The sequence below is a fragment of the Python bivittatus genome, unplaced genomic scaffold (genome assembly GCF_059951505.1).
Source record: "Python bivittatus isolate LINGU-HERP-01145 unplaced genomic scaffold, Pbiv_v1 ctg000440_np1212, whole genome shotgun sequence".
Classification (NCBI taxonomy): Eukaryota; Metazoa; Chordata; class Lepidosauria; order Squamata; family Pythonidae; genus Python; species Python bivittatus.
The window spans coordinates 1,493,399-1,516,715 of NW_028277063.1; the positions used below are offsets into that span (position 1 = coordinate 1,493,399).

The 23,317-nt window shown below is 42.8% G+C and overlaps 1 protein-coding gene across 1 annotated transcript; it reads left to right on the plus strand.

Moving 5' to 3' along the window:
- Window positions 1-1,965: 1,965 nt before the first annotated feature.
- Window positions 1,966-22,518, plus strand: SLC5A2 (solute carrier family 5 member 2). Its single transcript, XM_088142575.1, has 15 exons — window positions 1,966-2,095; window positions 4,812-4,883; window positions 5,278-5,382; window positions 5,922-5,981; window positions 6,603-6,707; window positions 6,883-6,988; window positions 9,520-9,600; window positions 10,639-10,868; window positions 13,398-13,533; window positions 17,365-17,472; window positions 17,812-17,962; window positions 18,637-18,805; window positions 19,568-19,783; window positions 21,489-21,639; window positions 22,053-22,518. Exons 1-15 carry the CDS (start codon window positions 1,985-1,987, stop codon window positions 22,274-22,276), a joined length of 2,025 nt encoding a protein of 674 aa, XP_087998701.1. The 5' UTR covers window positions 1,966-1,984; the 3' UTR covers window positions 22,277-22,518.
- The last annotated feature ends 799 nt before the right edge of the window (window positions 22,519-23,317 follow it).

Genomic DNA, 23,317 nt, shown 5'->3' on the forward strand with positions numbered 1-23,317 from the left:
AAATGACCAGACTCAAATTATCCTACTTCGGACATATTGTGTGAAGAGCTAGCTCTCTGGAGAAGGGAGCTGGAGCTGAGAAAGGTGGAAGGAAAAAGAAGAGGACAACCAGCAGCAAAATAGATGCACCGTTGGAAGACCTGAAAGATCAGGTGAGGGGCAGATCAGCATGGAGAAAAGCTATCTATGTGCTTGTTAGGAGTTAAAAGCAACTTGGTGGCACGTAATCAGTCAGACAATCAAGAGCTCCCAAAGTTAGGGTAGTATCAGAGGATCATTTAATGTAGATGGAAAGAACACAACATTCCAGATGTCAAAGATTGAATTGGATTCAAGAGATGTATTCTTGGTTGATTTTTGAATGGTCTTTATACTGTAGAAAAGAGGCGATGGAGCAGTATGTTTCTATATAGTCTAGATTTAATAGTTTTATATTATATATATAATATATATATATATATTCCAGGTTCTCTTGTCTTGTCCAGAAGACAGCAATCGTGATAGATGTAGCAGTGCCAAGTGACAGCAGCATCAGGAAGAAGGAGTATGAGAAGCTGGAGAAGTACCAGGGCCTGAAGGAGGAACTAGAGAGGATGTGGAAAGTCAAGGCCAAAGTGGTCCCAGTGGTGGTAGGAGCACTCGGGTCTGTGACTCCTGAGCTCCAACAGATCCCAGGAACAACATCCCAGCTCTCTGTCCGGAAGAGTGCAGTGCTGGGAACGGCTAAGATTCTGCGCAGGACCCTCCAACTCCCAGGCCTCTGGTAGAGGACCCAAGATTGAAGACACAGACCACCCATAGGGGTGAGAGGGGAATTATCTATCTATCTATCTATCTATCTATCTATCTATCTATCTATCTATCTATCTACCTACCTACCTACCTACCTACCTACCTACCTATCTAGGAGTGAGCAAGTTGTATGTTAATATGACATGAACTGTTTTCTTTTTTTCTTATTAAAGTTTCAGTTTACTTTCATCACTATTATATATCATTTTAACTGTATCATCATTGTTGTATCATTTTTACCTTTGTTGAATGCCACTGATAAAAATAAATGTTAAAAAGAATAGGAATATAACTTCTGAAGGTTGGGGCAGGCCACTTTCTATTAATTTAGGTCTGATGCAGCTCAGTGCATCTGTAGATGCCATGTGGCCAAGAGCGAGGTGGGGTAATCAGAAGAAATAGCCTGCAGTTATGCCACTATATGCCACCTGAAGGCAGTTGCCTTGCTCTGCCCCATGGTAAGGCCTGTGCTGTGTTTAGAGAAGATGACTTGGGAGCATTCCGGATGTGGCTAATTGACAGTTCCCTATGTCCATGCTAGTTGGAGGTGTGGAGAGTCACCATTCTCCATCCGTGCTCTTGGTCATCTAAAGCAGGGTTCCTCAACTTTGGCAACTTGAAGACGTGTGGACTTCAACTCCCAGAATTCCCCAGCCAGCGTTGCTGGCTAGGGGATTCTGGGGGTTGAAGTCCACACGTCTTCAAGTTGTCAAGGTTGAGGAACCCTGGTCTAAAGGGAGTGGACAAGGCTTAACTCAAGTTAACTAACTTTTACCTAAAATTCATCAGAACAAACTGGTATTTACAAAATATTTTGCAGGAAAGTTCTAATGTACTAAACATTTGTTTTTGGTGTCAAGGACACAAGCTAGAACATGTCAAACCACCGTGTGCTCGTCCAAACCAAGACGTGACGTTTTGCATCAAGGAATGCTCTGCCTGTTGACATCTGCCTACTATGCATCTTCTGGCTACAAAAAGAGGGGGGAGGCAAGTTGAACCAAGATACTGGAAGTTGCCCTTTCTCACATCACCCCCCCCCCCCCGGTCACATACACTCTAAGTTAATTGCACATCCAACCCGTGACTAAGTTGGTTATTAACCACACGTGAAAGTTCTTCAGAAGAATGGTCCAAGAGGGTTATTTAGCTTTGCCCCTTTGGCTGTGGAACGTCTGGCGCTTACAGCATCATGGAGGTGGAATCACCAGTCCTTACCCCTAAAATGACTGCCATCAGCAACGCAGCAGACATTTCTGTCATCTGCTTCTACTTCCTTGCGGTCATTGGCACTGGTCTCTGGGTACGTAGAAGCAGCATTCTCCATGGGAGGTAACACTGGACTGATACTGCTCTGTGAGCGCTGGGGCATTCAGTTAGTAAAAGTCCTGCTGGGGTTCACCGCGGATTTCCTTGCCAAGCAAAATTTCGGAGGAGGTTCAAAGGGTCTGTTTTAATTTCCCTAAAAAGATCCGATTTGGGTTAGGCTCACAATACTGGGGACAATCAGTAACATTTCCCTCCAGACTGTTTTTCAGGTTGAAAACTGGCTCCAAATGGGCTGATAGCCAGGGAAGGGAAATCTGAATCAAGATTGACTGTTTTTAGGGAAGTGCGAAAGAGATTTGGAGATCCAATGTTTTATCACAACGCCTTTATTGTTTCACAAGGGTTTATAGGCCGAGAAAGTCGTATCACCAGCGTCTACCTCCTGGCACCCTTTATTTCTCAGAGGGGACCAAACTGGGGGAGAACGTCAAATAAAACAGCAATCTTGCTGTATATTTAGACAGCAAGAGCGAAAAAAACAAAAAACTTCAATATGGGCTCCTCTTCTCATCAGTTGCAGATCAGGAGGAGTCAGGTAGCACCTTTCCCCACTAACCAATTTTATTAAAAGGCATAAGATTTTGTGAGCTGTAACTCCATCAGGTGTGGCTGCATCCTGATTCACACCAACTTCTTGAACACTCCTTTGATTCTAAGATGCTAATTATTTTAGGCTGCCTCTGTTATAATGGAATGAATGTATTTCTTTTCCTAATGTTGCACTTTTGTTTTTTTCTTTCTTTGAAAAATATTCCATTTACATTTTACAATGCTTATTTCTTCCAATTTATAAACTACCCAGGGAATAGTCTTTTAATGGGCAACTCGATAAAGTATGCCAGAATTTAAAGATCAAATGTTGTCTAACAAGGGCAAACCTATCATTTTTAATTAGGAAAATTAATTTTCACTCAAGTGCAAATGAAAGTGCATATAATCTGTTCAAGAGGCAATGTGTCTAACCCAAACTGCTTGGATATATTTAACATTAAGTCAGTTGTAATAATGTAGGCAAAGCACTTAAACGGTTGCAATATTGGGTACAAATGAGACATTGCAACCTGTTTTTACAGCCCTTTTTCACAAAGTCCTCTGCTCAGATGTCAGTTGGGAGGGTGACCCGTATCCATATTTATTAGGCTTTTTTCCCCCCCAGGCCATTAGTGTCTTGTCTTTTTAATTCCAGACCTTATCGCTCCAGAGGGGTTAATTATTGTCCACAGTTACACGGTTCAGGAATGTACTGGAAGCTGGTAATGGGTAAAATTGAAAAGATGAGTGGCTGAACTATTTGTTCCCTAAGGAGTTAATACTTTCTTCTACTTTAGAAATCTCCTCCTTTGATACCAATTAAATGGGATTAAATGTTTGTTTATTTTGCATGCTGGGCCGAGTCATAATAATGACTTTTTTCTGGCTTTATTTCAGGGGTGTCTGCAGGGCATGGTGGAAAAAGTCAAGATGGCAGGCATGACGGTGCAACTGAAGCTCCTCCTGCATTGCAAATGAAAAACAGGAGACGCTTTGGTCACACCATGACGCCCGCCATCTTGACTTTTTTTTACCATGCCGTGCGGATACTCTTCTTTTATTTACAGCAGTGTTTTTCAACCTCGGCCGTTTTAAGATGTGTGGACTTCCACTCCCAGAATTCCCCAGCTCACATGCTGGCTGGGGAATTCTGGGCGTTGATGAATACTTGCTACAAGTAGCATTACAGTGACTGAATGTTTTATTTTAAATGGTGTTGAGTATTATGTGAGAAAAGGCTATGAAGAATATATATTTGAGAAACAATATGACATAATAATTCTAGATAGGTAGGTAGGTAGGTAGATGAATTTTTCAGGTTTTCTTGATGTTTCAGTGCCCATCAAATTCTCCACTAAAATCTCGCAAGTCGGAATGTGCTACCTTTCTTCCCTTTTTTATCTTCATGAAAATTGGGGGGGGGGCTGTCTGAGGTGTTTTCGCAAATTGCATTCTTGGCCTGGGCTCAAGTTTCATTTATCTGATGGTTGCTTTGGTGGCAGATCTTCCCTCTGTCCTTCCAGGCCATCCTCTTTATTCACTGCAGCAGGCCCTCCTAAAGAGCCAGGTCTTCCTGGCCCTCCAAAATATCAATAGGAAGGAAAACTATTCCAGAGGACAGAGACCATCACCACGAAGGCACGTTCCCAAGTTCCCTGATGTTGAATTTCCTCAGCACGGGGCTCCACAGCAAGACCCACCTCCACGCATCTTGCAATGGCAAAGGTTGAGAAACACTGATTTAGAGGGTTGGCAACCCACCCACTGTAAACAGTGGAAGAAGGAGTGGGCAACCTGCAAGGAGCTTCAACCTGGAGGGACACCTCACAGCAGTGGACAGGGCTGGGGTTGGGGTTGGGGGACAATGTGGGGACGTGACTTTGCTTTCTTAATTGCGATACCCCTATTATAGAGCTCAAATGATCATTTTCACGGGTTCCCTGCCTCCAAATGCTGACTCTCAGTCCTGGTGAGAGGGGGCTCCAAGGGCCACAGAAGAGAAAAGCAGGGCTGCCCAGGGCATCATGACCCAGGAAACCCAGATCATTGCGGTTGATTCCACACACCATGGTTAAGCCAACCAGGGTAGGATGTGTTGCGGGACTCAGACCACAAATCCTCACCCTATCTTTCCTTTCTCTTTCTCTTGGGGTTTGCAGTCCATGAGCCGGATCAATCGGGGGACGGTGGGGGGCTACTTCTTGGCCGGAAGGAATATGGTGTGGTGGCCGGTGAGTGACCAAACCAGAGAGGGGAGTTGGGGGAGAGGCCCCAAACCAATTGAGGGGTGGGACGGAGGGGAGGCCACGAGATGGTGGAAAAGGGGATGCAGCAAAGTCATGTTATAGGAGGAAGAAGGATAAGTGGGTCATGGGGAAGGAGAGAGAGAGAGGTGAAACGGCCTGTCCGGGATGATATGAGGATTCCTGGCCTGGGCAGGGTTGGACTAGATGACCCCCAAGGTCCCAGTGATGGTGCAACAAGGGTAGGAAAGAAAGAAAAGCGGCCTCAGATTCTGGATGAATTGGGAGACAAGACCTAACCCGGGCCCGGTGGATTTGGAAAGTCAAAATGCTGTGTGTGTGTGTGTGTGTGTGTGTTTAATTTTGGCGGTTGTGCCCACAGATTGGCGCCTCTCTCTTTGCCAGCAACATCGGCAGCGGGCATTTTGTGGGATTGGCAGGCACTGGGGCAGCGAATGGCCTGGCCGTGGCAGGATTTGAGTGGAATGTAAGTAGTGGGTGGGCAAGGTTGGGGGTTTCCCCTGGGGAATCCCAGCAAGGGGGCAGAGCAAGACCCCCCCCCCATTTGCTGAGAAGAAACTGGGGCCACAAAGCACCAGAGCAGCTTGATTAGTGCCTGAGTTCCTCCCCACCCGCCGAGATAAAAGGCTGCGCTGCAGGGGTATCTGCAGGGTGGAGGTCAAAAAAGGCAAGATGGCGCCCACAACTGTGTGATCAAAGCCCTGCCCCTTTTTAATGAAGAGGCAGGGTTTCGATCGCACGGTTATGAACACCATCTTGCCTTTTTTGACGCCCTCCCTGCCCTCAGCCCTGCTGCTGTGGAAGCAATTTTTATTTTGTCATTTTCCAAGATAATCGGAAGGAATTGACAATGCAATGCTGGAGAAAGCTTCACCTGTTTCATTTCTGCCTGTCACAAGCCACAAATTAATCGTCTGGGAGCTCTGAGGAGGATTTGGGGGGAAAGGAAAAAGATGGCAGCTTGACTTATCCTAGTTCTCACTCCATTTTTTTCTTTCTTCCTAGGCTATATTTATTGTTCTCCTCCTTGGATGGCTGTTTGTTCCAGTTTACCTCTCTGCTGAGGTAGTGATTTCTCCTCTCAACCACATGTTTGTTTGTTTGTTTGTTTGTCTATGGCTTTTTTAATCTCTCCAAATAATTCAGGGCAGCTACACCGTTCTCTCCACCCCTCCCTACTTTTCCTCACATCAACCTTGCGAGGTAGGTTCAGCTGAGAGAAACAGTTCAGCCAAAGTTTCAGAGTGAGCTTGCTGAATGCCAGTCTCCTCCTGACTCTTAATCTCACCCAAACAGGATCCATCCAGATGTTTTGGACTTCAGTTCCTGTTAGCATCAGCCAGCATGGGCAATACCAAGGGATGTGGGGAGTTGTAGTCCAAAAGCTGGGGAGGAAATCACTTGCTTGTACTACATAAGGAGGGAAAATAGGATTTGGAAGGGATGAAAGCAGGGAAAAGCCAGAAGCTGCAGGGAATCCATGGGGGGTCAAAAAAGTCAAGATGGCAGCCACAGTCATGTGACCCAGAGCGTGCCAAGCTGAATATGCCAACCCTGTCAGATCTTACTGTGCTCTGTAAGTCTTGTGTGACACTTGAGTTGTGGGTTAAGCACGCTGGCCCTTTGGGGATCTTCTGATGCTGCGCAAAGAAAAATTACATGTCCTCTGCTTCTTCCCCTGTGCAGGTCATCACAATGCCCCAGTACCTGAAGAAGCGTTTTGGAGGCCAGCGAATCCGTCTCTACCTCTCCATCCTCTCTCTTTTTATGTATATCTTCACCAAGATATCAGTAGGTCAATTCTCCAAGCATCTGGGACACGGTGACGGGGCAGGGGGAATATTTGGAAATACAAATCTCCTCCTTTCGCCTTTTTAGGAAGGGTAGTATAAACGTTCTCGTTGCTTTTAAATTCTGGCTAATCTGTGCATGATCCTGGGGGTGTTTCTGCTTCTCCCTCCTGCAGGTGGACATGTTTTCTGGTGCTGTGTTCATCCAGCAAGCCTTGGGCTGGAATATTTATCTAGCTGTCATAGCACTTCTGACCATAACCACCATTTATACCGCGACAGGTAACTGGGTTCTGGGGCCAGGAATGGACGGGGTACCCAACAGGAAGCTGAAATTCCTGGGCAAGGGGATAGAGTTCAGCTGGGGGAGGGGGTATGTTCCAAATGGCAAGCCAAAAAGAAAGAAAATCATCTGTCCTGATTTTCTTGTACATGAGCCATAATTACAGCCTTTTAGGCAGCAGGTAAAACGTGGAAGTAAATACAGGGGGAACAATCACTTGCTAATCAGAAGGATGCAGGGGTGTCTACAAGGGGAGGGTCAAAAAAGTCAAGAGGGCAGCCATACCCCTGTGATTGAAGCTCCGCCCCTTTTTATGTGCATCATAACTCCTGATTTTAATGACCCAGGACCATGGGTGGTTCTGGCAGAGCTGAAAAGGTACCGAGGCTGGGTCAGAAACTGGCACGGATAAAGGGGAGTGACATTTCTGTACAGGGCCTAGCACACGTAAAAAAACCACGATGCAATAAGAAGAGAGTTTTTTCTATCATTTATTAATTTATTCAAGGCAAGGCAACAAGTGTAGCAGTGCGGAATAATCCTATTTATCCTGACATCCAGCGAGCCAGGCCTTCGTTTAGAATATTACCTGCCGTCCTATCTTCTCCTCACCTCACAGGCAACCTTTTGCCAAACATACATCTGTCCAAGGAGCTACAGTTCCTCTTTCAGATGGATGCTAACATTTTGGATGCATAAACAGCAAGACAGAAGCCCAGCAACCCAGCACTCTCTCGCACACACGTATGCACACACGCTATCAGCCAACTAAAACTGAAAATCTTATTCAAAGAACCATGCAGCTGCCAAGAAATAATCAGGCCAGAAATCTGGAAGAATTGTTTGCAGGATGAATTTTTCCCCATGGCATTGCCTGTCTTCTTAAAACACACATATACAGGCAGGAAAGATGCAATTGCTGGGAATCTCTTAAAGAACCCACATGCCTCTTGTTCAATCGGGTAACCTGTCACACCTATGGCCAAGATATCTGACTAATTAACAAGGATTCACACATATAAAGCCCAATGTATAAAAACCTGAACATAATTCACAATAGGGAAGAATAGTGATCAAGCAAAAGAGAGTGGTGTGCTAAAGGTTCACCGAGTTTTTGCTGCTTCCTGCCAATCTGTCCTAAGCTGCTTTCAGATCTCCCTGTCTGTAAGGCCGCTAACCAGTCCCACAAAGGAGGCCAAAATGGGTCTTGGTTAACTGAGCATCCCAAGATGTGTGATCTGTGACTGAAATAAATATAAGGGGAAACGTTTCAACTTACAAGTCTTCGCTCCCTTCTCGAGATGAGCTTTGTTTGGTCTACTCAAGCAGGACATCAGAGTTGCCAAACACCTAATGATGGGTTTGCAAAGCCAGGCCAAGCACCCATGGACAGGATCAGCAACATTCCAGGGCAAGACCCCGACACAAAGACAATAGGCTGTTTTTAAAACTAAACAAGGAACTACAGGTGTGTAAGAATATGATTGGTTACCCAGAAAACCCAAAAACAAAGGCAAGTGGGACAACAGCAGGACTTGTGCAGGACAACAACAAAATTTTCTACTAGCTCCAACAGTCAAAGCAAGTCTCACAGTCTCCTCTCGCATCTAATTCTGATAGTCGAATACAGCATACTGGTTGGGGGATTCTGGGAGTTGAAGGCCACCCATCTTAAAGTTGCTGAGGTGGAGAAACACCAATCTAGAGCATCAAGGAAGGGAGGGAGGACTGTAGCTGAGTAGCAAAGGGCAGACTTTGCAGACAAAAGAGCCTGTGTTCAGTGCTTGGCACTTCCAGCTAATGTGGGGAAGACATTCTTCAGAAATCCTAAAAAGTCGCTGCCTGTCAAAACTGACAGCTTTGATTAGAGAAAAAACATTGACTAACTGTAATGCTGATTGGAAGCCCCTTTTGGACTTTCTGTGAGAAACCGGGAAAAAAATGAAATTATGTTGTATGGAGTGGATGATTAGTAAAATTAATAGATTATGCAAAAACTGTATGTTAAGATATAGCTTTAGAGTAAGAGGTTATTTTATGTTTCATTTATCTCTGCTGTATAAGAAGTCGGAAGTCATTCTTTTTGTATTTCTGTTTTTCTCCTTTTCTTTTTCCATTTTTCGTTTTCTTTCTTTACCTCTAGCTTTCTTTCTCTCTACTCTTTTTCTTGATTATTAGTTTGTGTTTGTTTTTATCTTTCTACTTTTTAAAACTTAATAAAGCTATTATAAAAAAAAAGTTGCTGTCTCTGCATACCTTAGTACCATAAATAGATCAGTGTGCAAAGTAGAGGAGGTCAACTTAGGATCTGAAAGAAAGCCCAACATAGGCCAAGTAGTGCCCTCAAAATGCGTTGGCCTACAGCTCCCATCATCCTTCCCCAGGTGAGCTGAGCTTTACAGGAGCTGCAGAATAACTTTTAAAAGGTGCTTGATTGCCTAAACCCGGTGCAGATAACACAGCGCCAGGTGGATGAAGGACCAAAGCATCATTATATTTGCGCGTGACTCTCGTTCCATCTCTCTTTCAGGAGGATTGGCAGCCCTGATGTACACCGACACAGTCCAGACTTTTGTCATGATTGGAGGCGCTTTTGTCCTCATGGGGTTTGGTGAGTAGGACACTTCCGGCCTAAGATAAAATGTTTGGTTTCTTCTGTCTGCTCAAACTGCAGGAAGTGGGTTCCAGTAGCCTAAAACACAGGAAAGCATGATGAAAATAGGCATAGGCTAAATTGAAGTCCTGATCCATTCTGATATATAATGTCTATAATATAAAATCAAGCATGTCAATAGTAGAAGCAAATATTCTGCTAAAAATCCAACTCTAACTTTTTGAGCCAAGGTTAGAATAATTAGCACTTTGAGATACATCCTTGTGTTGTTCAAAATATTGGAATGGAAGCCGCTCAGCCTCAAATCCCATAAAGAAAACAGGAAGAGTAAGAGCCTCCTTCTTTTAAGTCTTCTGAAGGAATTTCAACTCATAGCAGAACAAAGAAATAATTGATGGTTCCCAAAGAGTCCAGGAGAAAGTGGCACCAAAGTTGCTTTTTGCATTAGCCATTTGACCCAGAATCACATAATTCTGCTCACTGGTTTTTTGTAGAGGGAGTTCGCACTACATCAGCCCTTTGTGATACTCTGGCATTTTTGTCACTTCGGGGCAGGGGTGAGGGGAATCCACATAAAAGAAATCCCCTCCCCTTTTTTTAAGGGCAGAAGAATAATGCCGTTTCCACAGATTCAGCTACCTTTTATGCTGTGTTTATGTTCTTTTTTTAAAAGAGGCATGATTTGAACCAATAAGAACTCACCCTCATTCACTATAATCCTTGTGATGAACATAATTGTATAAGTCTATTAATTTTGCTCCTGTAAAGACGATCTGGCCGCTGCCATTTTAGCAATTACATATTCATTAGCTAAACATGTTCAACAGATCCTGTCAATCCAAAGCAAGATTTAGATTTCCAAAAACCATAACAAAAAAGCCTACAATCTTGGTTTGCAATTTCATTGTACAGGGAAAAGTCAGAGGGAGGGAAGAGATCTCCAAACTGGGAAGGAGTAGGAGTAATGTAGCATGTAAACATCTGAATGGAAATGCAGTATTCAGTCTAATGTGACCCGTGACTGTTCCCATACAGCCTTCAGTGAAGTCGGAGGTTATCAAGGCTTATTTGACAAATATATGGAGGCTCTTCCCACACGGACACTTTCACCCAGCCCTGCCCTCTACAACATCTCATCTTCCTGCTACCTGCCCCGTGAAGACTCGTTCCACATGATCAGAGATGCCACCACTAGTGATCTGCCCTGGCCAGCTGTCATTCTTGGTCTTTCCATCAACTCCATCTGGTATTGGTGCAACGACCAGGTACAGAATGCTTTACAGGGAAGGATGGTGGGAATAAAAATTGTGCTTTAATTTCTGAAGAGTCACAACCTTTTAGTCTAGATTAAACTCCCAGTTCCTTACTTACAAAGCAACAGACTTGCTTAGAATCCCCACATTACCTACATATATGACTGTAAATCCAACTATCATGTCTCAGAAGGTTGAAGCTTTCCTACAGCTTTCAAATTGAAAGTAATTAATTCTAACCTTTGATTATGCACCCTGATTCTGGTTGCTTGATATGGAAGGAAAATCACATATATTTAAGGCCAAGTCTCCATTAAGCTGAATTCAGCTCCTAACTTTAGAAACACATCTATCTTGGCAACAGTACAGAGCCGCTGCCTCTTTAGATTTGTTTAATTATTTCTGCTTTTCTGTCTAATGTCCAAAATTTCATGGTGGTCTCTCATCTAAGCACTACCCAAGTTCAACCCTGTGTAGCTTTTTCAAGCTCAGCCACACTTAGCTAAGTACTCTCACTTGCAGTGACACACACACACTTAAAACATTCATAACTTCAATTCTGTATGGCCTCCAACTTTATATATTCTCAACCTGTGTCTCCTAAGGCCAAGCACATGGAGAGGGATAGTTTTGCTTGACCATTTGGGGTACTAGTCAACACTAGTGCAGCTTCTTGAAGAAACATTGAACAATAGGAATTTACTTTTATGTTTCACGTCTCTTGGTTGATCCTAGGAACTTAAGTGACCGATGTTAACACTTAAGAGGATAATCAGATCAGAGAATGATAGTACCAGATGAGGGAACCGGAGGCCTTTCTATGTTTCTAAGCTACAACTCCCAGCATGGCTGATGGAAAAGAATGTTGGGAGTTGTAATTTAGCAACATCTGGAGGTGCCTTCCTATCTCTGATTTGATTCTGAGGCTACATACCCTCAAATTAGTGTTTTATACTAGCTTTTTTCTTTTTCTTCCAGGTCCCCTCCAGAAATTAGGCAATTTTGGCCCATATATTTTCAGTTCAGAATAGCTGATGGAAAATAAAAAGGCCTCTTTCCATGCCACTAATCAGAATGGAGTCCTACCCATGGAAAAATCCTTCCGCAGATGCCTTGTTAAAAAGGAAAGCTCCTACGGGTAGTCCTCAATTTACGACCACAATTGGAACTGGCATTTCCGTCACTAAGTGATGCAGACATTAAGTGAGTTATGCTCGATTTTACATTTTTTGCCATGGCCATTAAGCGAATCTGGCTTCCCCCATTGACTTTGCTTATTGGAAGCCCCTGGGAAGGTTGCAAATGGCAAACATGTGACCCCAGGATGCTGCAACCATCATAAATACATGCCAGTTGCCAAGCACTCAAATTTTGATCACATGACCATGGGGATGCTGTGATGGTTGTAAGTGCGAGGACCAGTCATAAGTCACTTTTTTCAGCACTGTCATAACTTTGAACGGTTGTTAAACGAATGGTTGTAAGTTGAGGTCTACCTGTATTTAATGTAATGAGATTCAAACAGAATTTCTTGTGATGGCATCTGTGGGTGTCCATTTCACCCTCAGCCATTCTTAAAGAACGCTCTATATGCCATCAAGCGTAATCCCATGCTAAGGCCAACTCTGTAATCAAAATATTCATACGTGAATGGTTAGAAAGAATGATACTTCAATATATAGAAATGAAGCCAGAGATATTCCTATTAGGAATGATACCAGAAAATTATAGTAAAGAAGATATGTATTTGATTATTCATGTTTTGACTGCAGCTAGAATTGTATTTGCTCAGAACTGGAAAAGGGAAAAGATACCAAATGATGAAGATATAATAAGGAAGATATTAGACTGCAGAAATGAATAGGTTGACACTGGAGATTAGAGATAAGGAAGATACTGAATACTATAAAATATGGCAGGTTTTTTATGCCTGGCTAGAGAGTAAATATGAAAAAGAGTAACAGAAAAAGTTAAGAAGTTTAATTAGATAATATGTGATGTTTTATTCTTATTGATGATACATATACACTTGGATATATTGGAAATATGACAACATGATTATGCACATTTGTATTTGTAACCCACTTTGACTCACTGTTCAATGCTTGGTAAGATTGTTTTTTAAGAATAAAATTTTTTTAAAAAAAATATTCCATAGAAGCACATACCTTGTGACCATCCCATTGTTCAACCCCATAAATTACATCTGAAGAGCACTAGGATGAGAATACCCTAGAGCAGAAACGAAGAAGAAACCCAGGTAGTCCCCGGGTTAAGAACACCCAGTTTACGGATGACCCATAGTTAAGAACAGAGCCTATTGTAGCAAAATTCAAGTTAAATGCACAATGATTCAAGTTATATACACAATAGTTCGAGTTAATTACACAATACTACTTATTACACAATACAATAATACTGTTCCAGCTTTAGAACATAGAAATTCGACTTAAGGACAGAGCTTGGGAACGGAATTCATTTTTAAAGTGGGGACTACCGTAAATATTTTACAGCAAACCTTCCCATTTCCTTCCCATGTAGGTCATAGTACAGAGGTGTCTGGCCGGGAAGAACCTGACCCATGTCAAAGCTGGCTGCATCCTTTGCGGGTACCTCAAACTATTGCCCATGTTTCTCATGGTTATGCCTGGCATGATCAGTCGGATTCTCTATCCAGGTAAACATCTGAGATGTAGATATCAGAAGGAAAATGTGAGGTGGCTGATTAACTGAACTGAAGAACAGTCCCAGATGCCATTAGAGGAAGCACAGTTAAAGGGATGGATTTAGAGATCTTTGAACCTAACTCAGCCAAGCGAAACCTTCTCCAGCTTTGGTAGGGTCCAGGTGGCTGAGAATACAGCCTCCAATTCCAAGATGATCTAGATCATTGGTTCTCAACGGGGGCGGTGGGAGGATGCTGAGGGGCGGTGAACTTGTTTTGGGCGGTAGGGGGGCGGTGGGCATGTTTTGGGCGGTAGAGGGGCGATGAGCATGTTTTGGCATTCGAACTTAATTTTAAAACTCCCAAAAAAATTTATTAAATCGATTATCCGGTTTACACCATTTGTACCAGCAATAAAATGAACTTACGCGACGGCTGCCCTCACGCACTTCTAAGAATGGTGAGACAAATTTGTATTCTAGGCAGGCTGACCTTGAAGAACTTGAAACTACGATTCTTCTCCAATCCCAACCAGCACAGCACATGCGTCAGCTGTCTTCCCGTGCGATTAATTGCAGTGCGTGCGTTGAGCGTCCTTTCAATATGAATGTTTGATTTGACCCGTGTTTCTTGAGTTGCTTTTCGTTCGCTTCATTTCTGTTTTTTCCCCTCAGTTTTGATTTACTTTCATTGTTTATTTGGCCAGTCGGCTAGGTAAGTGTGCTTATTAGTTCTTTATCTTTATTTTTTTGCATTAGTTATTTTAATTTTAATAAAAGGAATGCAATTACCTTCCAGGGCAAAAGTATCGAGTTAAATCGAACAAATTTGGTGTGTAAGTCTACTGAAAAAAATTACTTAAAATTTTTGCCTTTTATAATTCAGTAACTCCCCTCCCCCCATTACCCTAAATTACAGGATTTTCACAAGGGGTGGCGTTGAAAAATTTTCCGCTCCTTAGGGGGGCGGCAGCTTCAAAAAGGTTGGGAATCACTGATCTAGATGTTAGATAACATAAAATCAACTGCAATGTGTATTGATTTTATCTCAAAAAAAGATGTGGCTTATCTAGTTACATTAGGGGTAGTATGAACTTTTGTATGTTCTCAGTCTTGGTTTGCTTATTGCTTATAAGCACATCTTCTTCCCTTCCAGCCTGCCTGCTGAAGGGACTTGAAAGACTTTCCAATTAAAGTTCAACTGTTGCTTTGTTCTCCGTGGCTTTAATCCAGAAACAATCTTGTTAACCCTAGTATGTGTTGTTTCTCCAGTGATCTTTGTTCCTTCTTTCAGCAACATGAAAAAGGTAGCAATACAACTGGAGCAATTATGCTAACGAGTTGGGCCATATGAGCTGTGCAGTGACCCACATTTGATGGGCAAAATGTGATTTGGAGTGTGTAGAAGCGTGCACAGAGCATCGGTTGGAAACACTTTAAATCCAATGCATCTTTTCTCAAGATTGTACCCTGTAGCTTCAGGGGACACCCCCAACAGATGCTGAATGCACAGTCCTGCGCACAAGAAACCCCATTTTCTTCTGTGACTTTAGATTGCTGCACAGTCCTATTGAAGAGCTGGGAAGCCCTGAGTTTTTACTCTCTCTCTGTACATGAATGAATATCAAGCAGCTTTACTTTCTTTAGAGTGAAAAGCAGGAATTCATTCTGACCGTAGGGAACTATACATACACTATAACAGGGGTAGACTGCCTATACCCATTATGTGTGGCATGGATTCCATCAACAGTTGCAAGTCCCTTAAAAACTGTTTAAAGCTTTTGCTTTAAATTCTTTTCCTGTAAAGAATTATTAATGGCAACTTCTTTCCCTAATGTTCTGCTGAAAAGGAGAGAAAATCTGCCAGTTGCACCAGTTCTTGTCTCTTCTGTTTTAGAGTAAAGGAGCAAAACAATTACTAAGATACAGTTACAAAACTATTCTAACAACAGGCCAGATGCCCTTTTTTTTTACATTAGGCACATGTTATCTCCAATGAGAGCAGGGATGCCCGTAAGGTATGTGTGTGTCAGAAAAGTCAAGATGGTGGCCATGGTGGTGCAATCAAAGCCTGGCTCCTTTTTTATGTGCAATGCACATCTTGACTGTTTTGACCACACCCTGCAGACACCCCTTAAATGAGAGCTTTCTACTCACTGAATTTTTGAATATTCACAATCTCTTCAAAAATACGTTACTCCTGGAGTTGAATTCTTCAGTGGTATAATTTTGCCTTGGAACAAGGAGGTTCCAAGCATCGTCTAGCAGAGTTTGCGTTTCCTTAGAGGTGAACCTTTCCCACTGATTTTGTAAGGTTTTTCCATTGTGTGGCCAGTCTTTTATCTGCAGTATAGTGGAACACAGCTGCGCAGTTCAAGTTTTCTTCTCTTTGCGATTCTTCACCAAATTGTACACAAAGATAAGTCATGATTGTTTGAATAGGGCCACTCTACCAGAGCTGCAATGATGCAAATTACCACTAGATGGTAGCAGAGTGATATCCCCCCCCACCACCACTCCCCACCCCTCAACTTCTTTTTGGTGTTTGGTTCCCTCAGTTCTCCTGCATGCATCAGCAACAATGTCTTGTGTTCTTCGGCCTTTTCTTCTCAAGCCATCTTGACTGGCATCTCCCTTTCCAAGTAAGGCTGTAATCTGCACTGAATGATGCTAAGCATTATTTTGCTAGCATGTGGAAATAAGGTAATGATGATAGATAGATGATAGATAGGACAATAGATTAGATAGATAGATAGATAGATAGATAGATAGATAGATAGATAGATAGATAGATAGATAGATAGATAGATAGATAGATACGGCGATAGATGATATAGATAGATATAGATGACAATGATAGATAGTACAATAGATTAGAGAGAGAGAGAGAGATGAGATAGATGATAGATAGATAGATAGATAGATAGATAGATAGATAGATAGATAGATAGATAGATAGATAGATAGATAGATAGATGATAAGGATTCTTCTTAACTTAAGATAGCACTTCGTTTATGTACAGTATTTATATCAAATGGGTCTAAATGCCACAGGATTTACTACAAGAAATTAACATAATTACTTGTCTGAGAAACTGAGGAGTGGGTTGTTTCTTTGGCTCATAGGGAATAGGTCCAAAAACCCCTCTCCCATCTTTTCCTGGAAAATGAAAATAAAGGAAGATGGGATCTCCATCTTCCTTTAAAAAGATGGGAATCCCAAGCAAAACATCTTTACGATTGGATAGAACCGCTTGAGGAGTTGCCTGGAGGTTCGGAGGAGGAGTGGAGGGTTTGGAGATGTTTAAATAGACTGCTCACTGGCTTGGGTGGAACTAAAGATCAAATGGAAAAATTGAGTTTTTTTTCCTGAGGACAAGGATATTTACTGTGAATGTGGCGCTATTCAAACAACTGTCCATCTTTTACAGTGCCCTTTGGGACCGACATGCACACAGAATGACTTGCTGGTTGGAAATATCTTTGCCATTAATGTGGCCCGACATTGGGCAAGAATTATATAAATCTATATTTTTATTAAAGTTTTTTAATTTTTAAAATTTAGATTAATAATTATCTCCTTTCTAGTTCCTGCATTTCTGACACGAGAAGAGATGAGATCTTTTCCTCGGGTAATTTAAGAACATAGCACCCCAGAATGGTCTCTCACAAATTTGGGGTATTTAGATGGTAAAAACAAAAGCTTCTTGGCACCGAGCAGGAGCAGGTTAAGGTGTACATACCATTTGACATATACATATACATCTGTGTACATGTGTACATGTATGTTAAGGCAGTGTTGTTAGCTGAGAGTATCGCTCTCTCCTTCTTCTTCATTTTACAGATGAAGTAGCCTGCATCATTCCAGATGAATGCAAGCAAATATGTGGTACAGAGGTTGGGTGTTCCAACATTGCCTATCCAAAACTGGTTGTGTCTCTCATGCCAAATGGTAAGAATGAGATTATTTCCTTCCTGACCCCAGTGCATTCGCTTTGGCCAACGGGTGGTGGTGGTGGCAGCTTGTAAGAGCTCCTCTGCTTGGGGACCATCTGCAAAATCAGATGACTTGTCCAGCTAATTGGGACTGTCAACAATAATTGGCAGAGTATCATGGAGAAGTTTTTCCAGTCCTCCTACAGATAGTAGGAATTGAATCTGGGACTCTACCACTGAATTGGAGGTCCCAGCTCTGCTGTGACTTCAACCAGATTTCTCTGCATGGCACGAGTGATGCTGAATGCCTAGTAATTCATCCCTTGTTCCTTCCTGTGATGCTTTATTCTGGCAGGCCTCCGGGGACTGATGCTGGCTGTTATGCTGGCCGCTCTCATGAGCTCACTTGCCTCCATCTTCAACAGCAGTGGCACCCTCTTCACCATGGACATCTACAAACGCTTGAGGCCACAAGCGAATGACAAGGAGCTATTGATTGTGGGCCGGTAAGAAAGAGATCTGGGCCACCCCATATTCAAAATTCAAATATCCCTTGCTATCCAAAACCAACCACTGGCATCTCATTAGTCTTCCTCCACCTGGTGCCCTGGGACTATACAGTAGTTCTTACCATGCTCAGCGAGATGCGGGAAGATTGGTGATACCAACCAATTTAAGTGTTTAACTCAAAGGATGGCAACGTTTTCAAATGGTGAGAGGAGTTGTGCACTTAGGGGGGGTACCAAAACATAAATTTTTTTTTTTTTAATTACAGCAATTTGGAATTGTTGCAAGAGGTTAATATTCTCACTTGGAATGTCATAAGAACTAATGCACAACCCCTGAAATCTTGCAACGTTGAGCAAATTCATGAGATTTCAGCCATTTTTTCTTTTCTTTAATTCTGGAAGTTCGCAGGCATCAGCTAGGATTGCTAACAATACTCACCGGCATCATACCGCTATAAATACTGCCAATTCCCAAATTTGTCCACTTCTCTGATATTTTTTGCCAGCATTGTCCTTAGAGCTCGCCTATACAATCAGATAAGTGAATTTCATGTGGAAGTGAGTACACCCATGGAAACCCTTTCCCACCCCCAAATAAACACCACTCTGCAAGCATGTCCCTGTATCTCAGCCCAGACATTACATTCTCATGTTGCTATTCTTCTCTACAGGGTGTGGATTTTGCTACTTGTGGGGGTCAGCATTGCGTGGATCCCTGTGATACAAGCTGCACAGGGTGGGCAGCTCTTTGACTACATCCAGTCCATCAGCAGTTACCTGGCCCCACCCATTGCTGCCATTTTTCTCCTTGGAGTCTTTGTCAAAAGAGTGAATGAGGAGGTGAGCAAGTTTAAAAAAAGACACAACCAACCACATTTACATACATACTCCATGTAAGGGATGGAACTCATGGAGGGGTACCCCAAGCCCTCAAAATAGAGGAAACGAGTACCAGAATTTCAACCCCAGCTAGGATGGTAGCATCTAAATCATCTTATCTATCCTCAAAATCTGTCTTAAGCAAATTTGGACCTTACAGAGAGTTAAATAAGAGACCAACAAGAGATTCCAGAAACTAGGAAGTTGAAAAAAACAATATCCCAAAGAAGACAGAGGAAAACCACTTCTGCCATGTGCCAAGTAAGTCATCAAGATGTCTGGAGGTTGAGTCATGGCAACTGGAAATCTTTTCTTTTTTGTTAGAGACGTTTCGCTACTTGTCCAAGAAGCTGCTTGGACAAGTAGCGAAACGTCTCTAACCAAAAAGAAAAGAAGTCCAGTTGCCATGACTCAACCTCCAGACAATTCCACCTGGATGACTGAGAATCTTCATAAACATAAGTCATCAGGAGTTAAGCTGGAGCTGGCTGTTTCATGACATGTAGTCCTGGAGATGGGAAAATATTGACCTGCTGGTGTAAATCCAGAGATGAAAGGTCTGGGTCACACCGTTCTAAACTTTTTAACAATCATGCTTTTCCCAGATTTGCAGTGGTCTCTCAGTTTTAGGGAACGGGGAAGGCGCCTGAACAGGAGCTAAGTGTCGACAGAATGTGAAGGCTCCATCCTGTTTTGTTACTCATCCTCCATTTTCCTCTTCAGGGTGCATTCTGGGGCATGATGGGGGGACTAGCCATAGGCATGGCCCGAATGATCCCAGAATTCGTCTATGGGACAGGAAGTTGTCTCTTCCCAAGCAACTGCCCTCGTCTGATCTGTGGGGTCCACTACCTTTATTTTGCCCTCATCCTATTCTTGGCTACGGCTGCCATTGCAATGGGGGTCTCGCTCTGCACATCACCTATTCCTGACAAACATGTAAGTACAGGGGGAGTTTGGGATGAGGGAAATAGTGCCAATGCATTGGAATACTTTTTCTGACACAAGGGCCTAGCGAGGGCTTTATAAGAGATGTGTCTCCTTCCCATGGTCACTTGAAGCTCCTCCATTTCAGACCTCCAAGTCACAGAGGCAGCAGCCTAGAAAGGCCACCCCTCTTTTACATAACTTCTATGGCTTTCCTTCCAACCCACTAGACTCACAGACAAGAGGATTCTTATCTAGTCACTATTTATTTCTAAACCTCTTCCTCCCTATAGTCAGGCACACAGCCAGTATGAGGAAAATACTGTTGCCCCATGAGTAAATTTGGGTAGTAGATCTAGAGAAGCCTACTTAGCTTTCAGTAGGAGTCTAAGAAGCTTCAGCTGGCAGCAGCTTTGTAGTGCTTCCTTCATAGTGTTTCACTGTGCAGCTTCTCTGCTGGGTAACTCTTTCTTTTAATACTTGACTTTTTTTCCTTCCTAAATGACTCTTAAACTTAGCCTGCCAGCTTTATTTTTCTTCATAGTGAGGAGTGAGTTTTAAGAAGCAGAATCTCTATGCCTGGTTTTCACAAACAAGCAAGTGATATCATCTCAAACAGAGTGAGCAATTCAAAAGGAAAACCAGGCTGCTTCTTCCATTCAAACAGAAGTAAAGACTATTTCCTTGAGTTATTAAAAAAAAAAAAATGTGGGACATGAACATTATTTAAATTACCTTTTCCCAATAATATGTTTTTTGATCTATAATCGGTGTCCCAGCCAAACTTCGCTGATCTTGAAAAAGCAAAGTAGGGTCAGATCAGCTTATTACCTGGGTGGGGGTGGGGGTGAACATCAGGAAAACCCAGGTCCAAGGCTGGAAAGTTGAAAAAACATTGCAAAAAGTCTCAGTGGCATATCCCTTCTCTACTGTTGCATGAAAATGACATGTCCATGACTAAGAAATCCACAAGAATTAAAATTCACCTATTTCATGTTATAAATTATAGCTTAGAACAATACATTAATATATAATGTTTGTAGGTATGTATATTCGTAGGTATATGTGTTCCATCCATCCATCCCTCTCTCTCTCTCATTCTCTCTCACACACACACACACTTGAATTCAGTACTTTTTTAAACAAGTCGGAATTGGCTTTTAATTTCCAAGGGGGAACATTCCCTCTCTCTCTTCCCACCAGACAATATTCTTCTAATCCTCAACAGTCCAACCGCCACCTTTTCCCACCCACCTATTTCTCATCTTCTAATTGGACCCAGCTTCCAGGGCAGAAATTCTTTCAGGGCCATAAGCTGGTCCACAAGCCTTTTACATGCCAACTTAATTATGTACAACTTAATTATGTAATTATGTTCATAGGCACTAATAGGGATTCCAAAGGAAATTGGGGATGGTGACATCAGGGAGTTTCCTGGGAATAGAGCTGGTAGTTGTGGTGTCACAACACCTCCCTAACTGAGAAATGGATCACCTGACAACTGAATGCAATCATTTCTCCTTTATATAGCTAAACTAGACTTTTCCAATTTGTTGCCCAGCTCATGCTGGGTTTGGCTATATAAAGGAGAAATGATTGCATTCAGTTGTCAGGTGATCCATTTCTCAGTTGGGCAACAATTCCCAGAATCCCCGTCCCACACAGCCATTCTGTTTTGCCATTCGCACATCTCAAAACTTCCATTCCGCCAACCCAGCTGCATCGCCTGGTATTCAGCCTCAGGCACAGTAAGGAGACACGGGTCGATCTGGATACGGAAGAGGAGGAGGAAGCAAAACGGTGCCAGCAGCGAGCCGAGAATGCAGCCACCAAGAATGGAAGACTGGAGCCTGTCCTAGAGGTGGATGGTGAGGGGATGTTGTGCTATTTATTTATTTGATTTATAGCCCACCTTTCATTCAGGAGCTCAAGGCAGCATACATAGTACTCCCTCCACCTTTGAGTTAGGCTGGGCTGAGAGAGCATGGCTGGTCCAAAATCATTCAATGAGGGTGGACTTGAATCTGGGTCTCTCCAGTGCCAGTCCAACCCCTTAACCACTACACCATACTGGTTCTCATGTAGTGTTATTTTGGAAACAAGATCCAGCCTTTCTCAAATACACATCCAAACAATCCTGGTGTGCCCCCAAGTTATCAAATGTTCTCACTATGTGTTTCTTTCCTTTTGAGTTCACCCCGTCACAACTTCACAGTCATCACAAGGGCTTCAATATTTCGTGAGAACTCTAATCTCAGATGCCTCTTTCCTCTCTACACAGATGCCAAAGCAATGACCTCCTTTGGCCGACTACGCCGAGGCCTGGCCTGGTTTTGTGGGATGAGCTCTGACAGCCCAAAGGAGCCAGAACTGAGCCCAGAAGAGGACAAAGGCTTCCAGCATCTGGCGGGTATCACAGAGCACCCGCTCTGGAGGCGGGTAGTCAACATCAATGCTGTGATCATGATGGCCCTAGCCATATTCATGTGGGGCTACTATGCCTGAGGACCGTCAACCACAGCAGCTCAACAGAATATGTTGCTCACCCACTCCTCCAGGTACATCACATCAACTCATCAGCCTCAGAACAACAGGTGCAAAAAGATGGAATTAGAAATAGGAGGGACTCCACAACAGTCATCTGGGTCACCTGCCATCAAGTTAGGATCATCCAAGTCACTGAAGATCTACCTATGTCATCCAAGTCAACATTCATCAAAACTCATCACAACTCACTCTTTGGAAAACCATTTTTTTTAGTTATATCACATCATGAAAAAGACAAGCCACTCAAAGCTGTTGGCAACTGGGGTTAGGGAGAAACCAATTCTTCTTCTCAAGTGCCCAGATGACATCGAATTTGCAGTTTTCCCAGTCTTAGCATCATCTTCTTACTTGCTGTAGTTTCACAACTGGTCACCTAAACTATCTCTAATTATGGTTATATATAAGTCTCCAGACTGCTTGCTTATCATATGCTTGCCTCAATGTCCTTCACAAATATTTATGCTCCCCTATCTTTATGCACCTCTCATGTTCTTCTCCTCCAAGAAGAGCTGTTGAATTTTTTCCAGAACTGCAACATATGTAAGACACCAAAATGCCCTTTTATTTCTCATGCTAGCAATGAGAAGGAGTACCCATTTATCCTACTCTTCCACAATACTTCACATTCCATCCCATCCCGCCCAGTTTTTGGAAAAGAGAGAGACAAACGCACAAAAAAACCCCTATATTTGGAAGACTGAAAAAAAAAACAATCATAGCATTTGTGTATACTAGACAGGAGGCAAAGGAACAGATGTGAAAGGAAGCTGATATACTTCCCTTTGGGGTAAAAATCCAAGTTTGTGGGTTAAAAATCTATGTAAACAAAGAGAAGAATCCCCCATACTGAACAAGGCAGGCACTGAGTACTGGCCTGGGAATGCAAAATCAGGGAGTACAGGAAGTCCTCGTTTAGCGACTGCCTCGGACAGCGACTGTTCGCAGTTACAACGGTGATGCAAAAGTAACCTTGCGACCAATTCTTGCATTTATGACCTT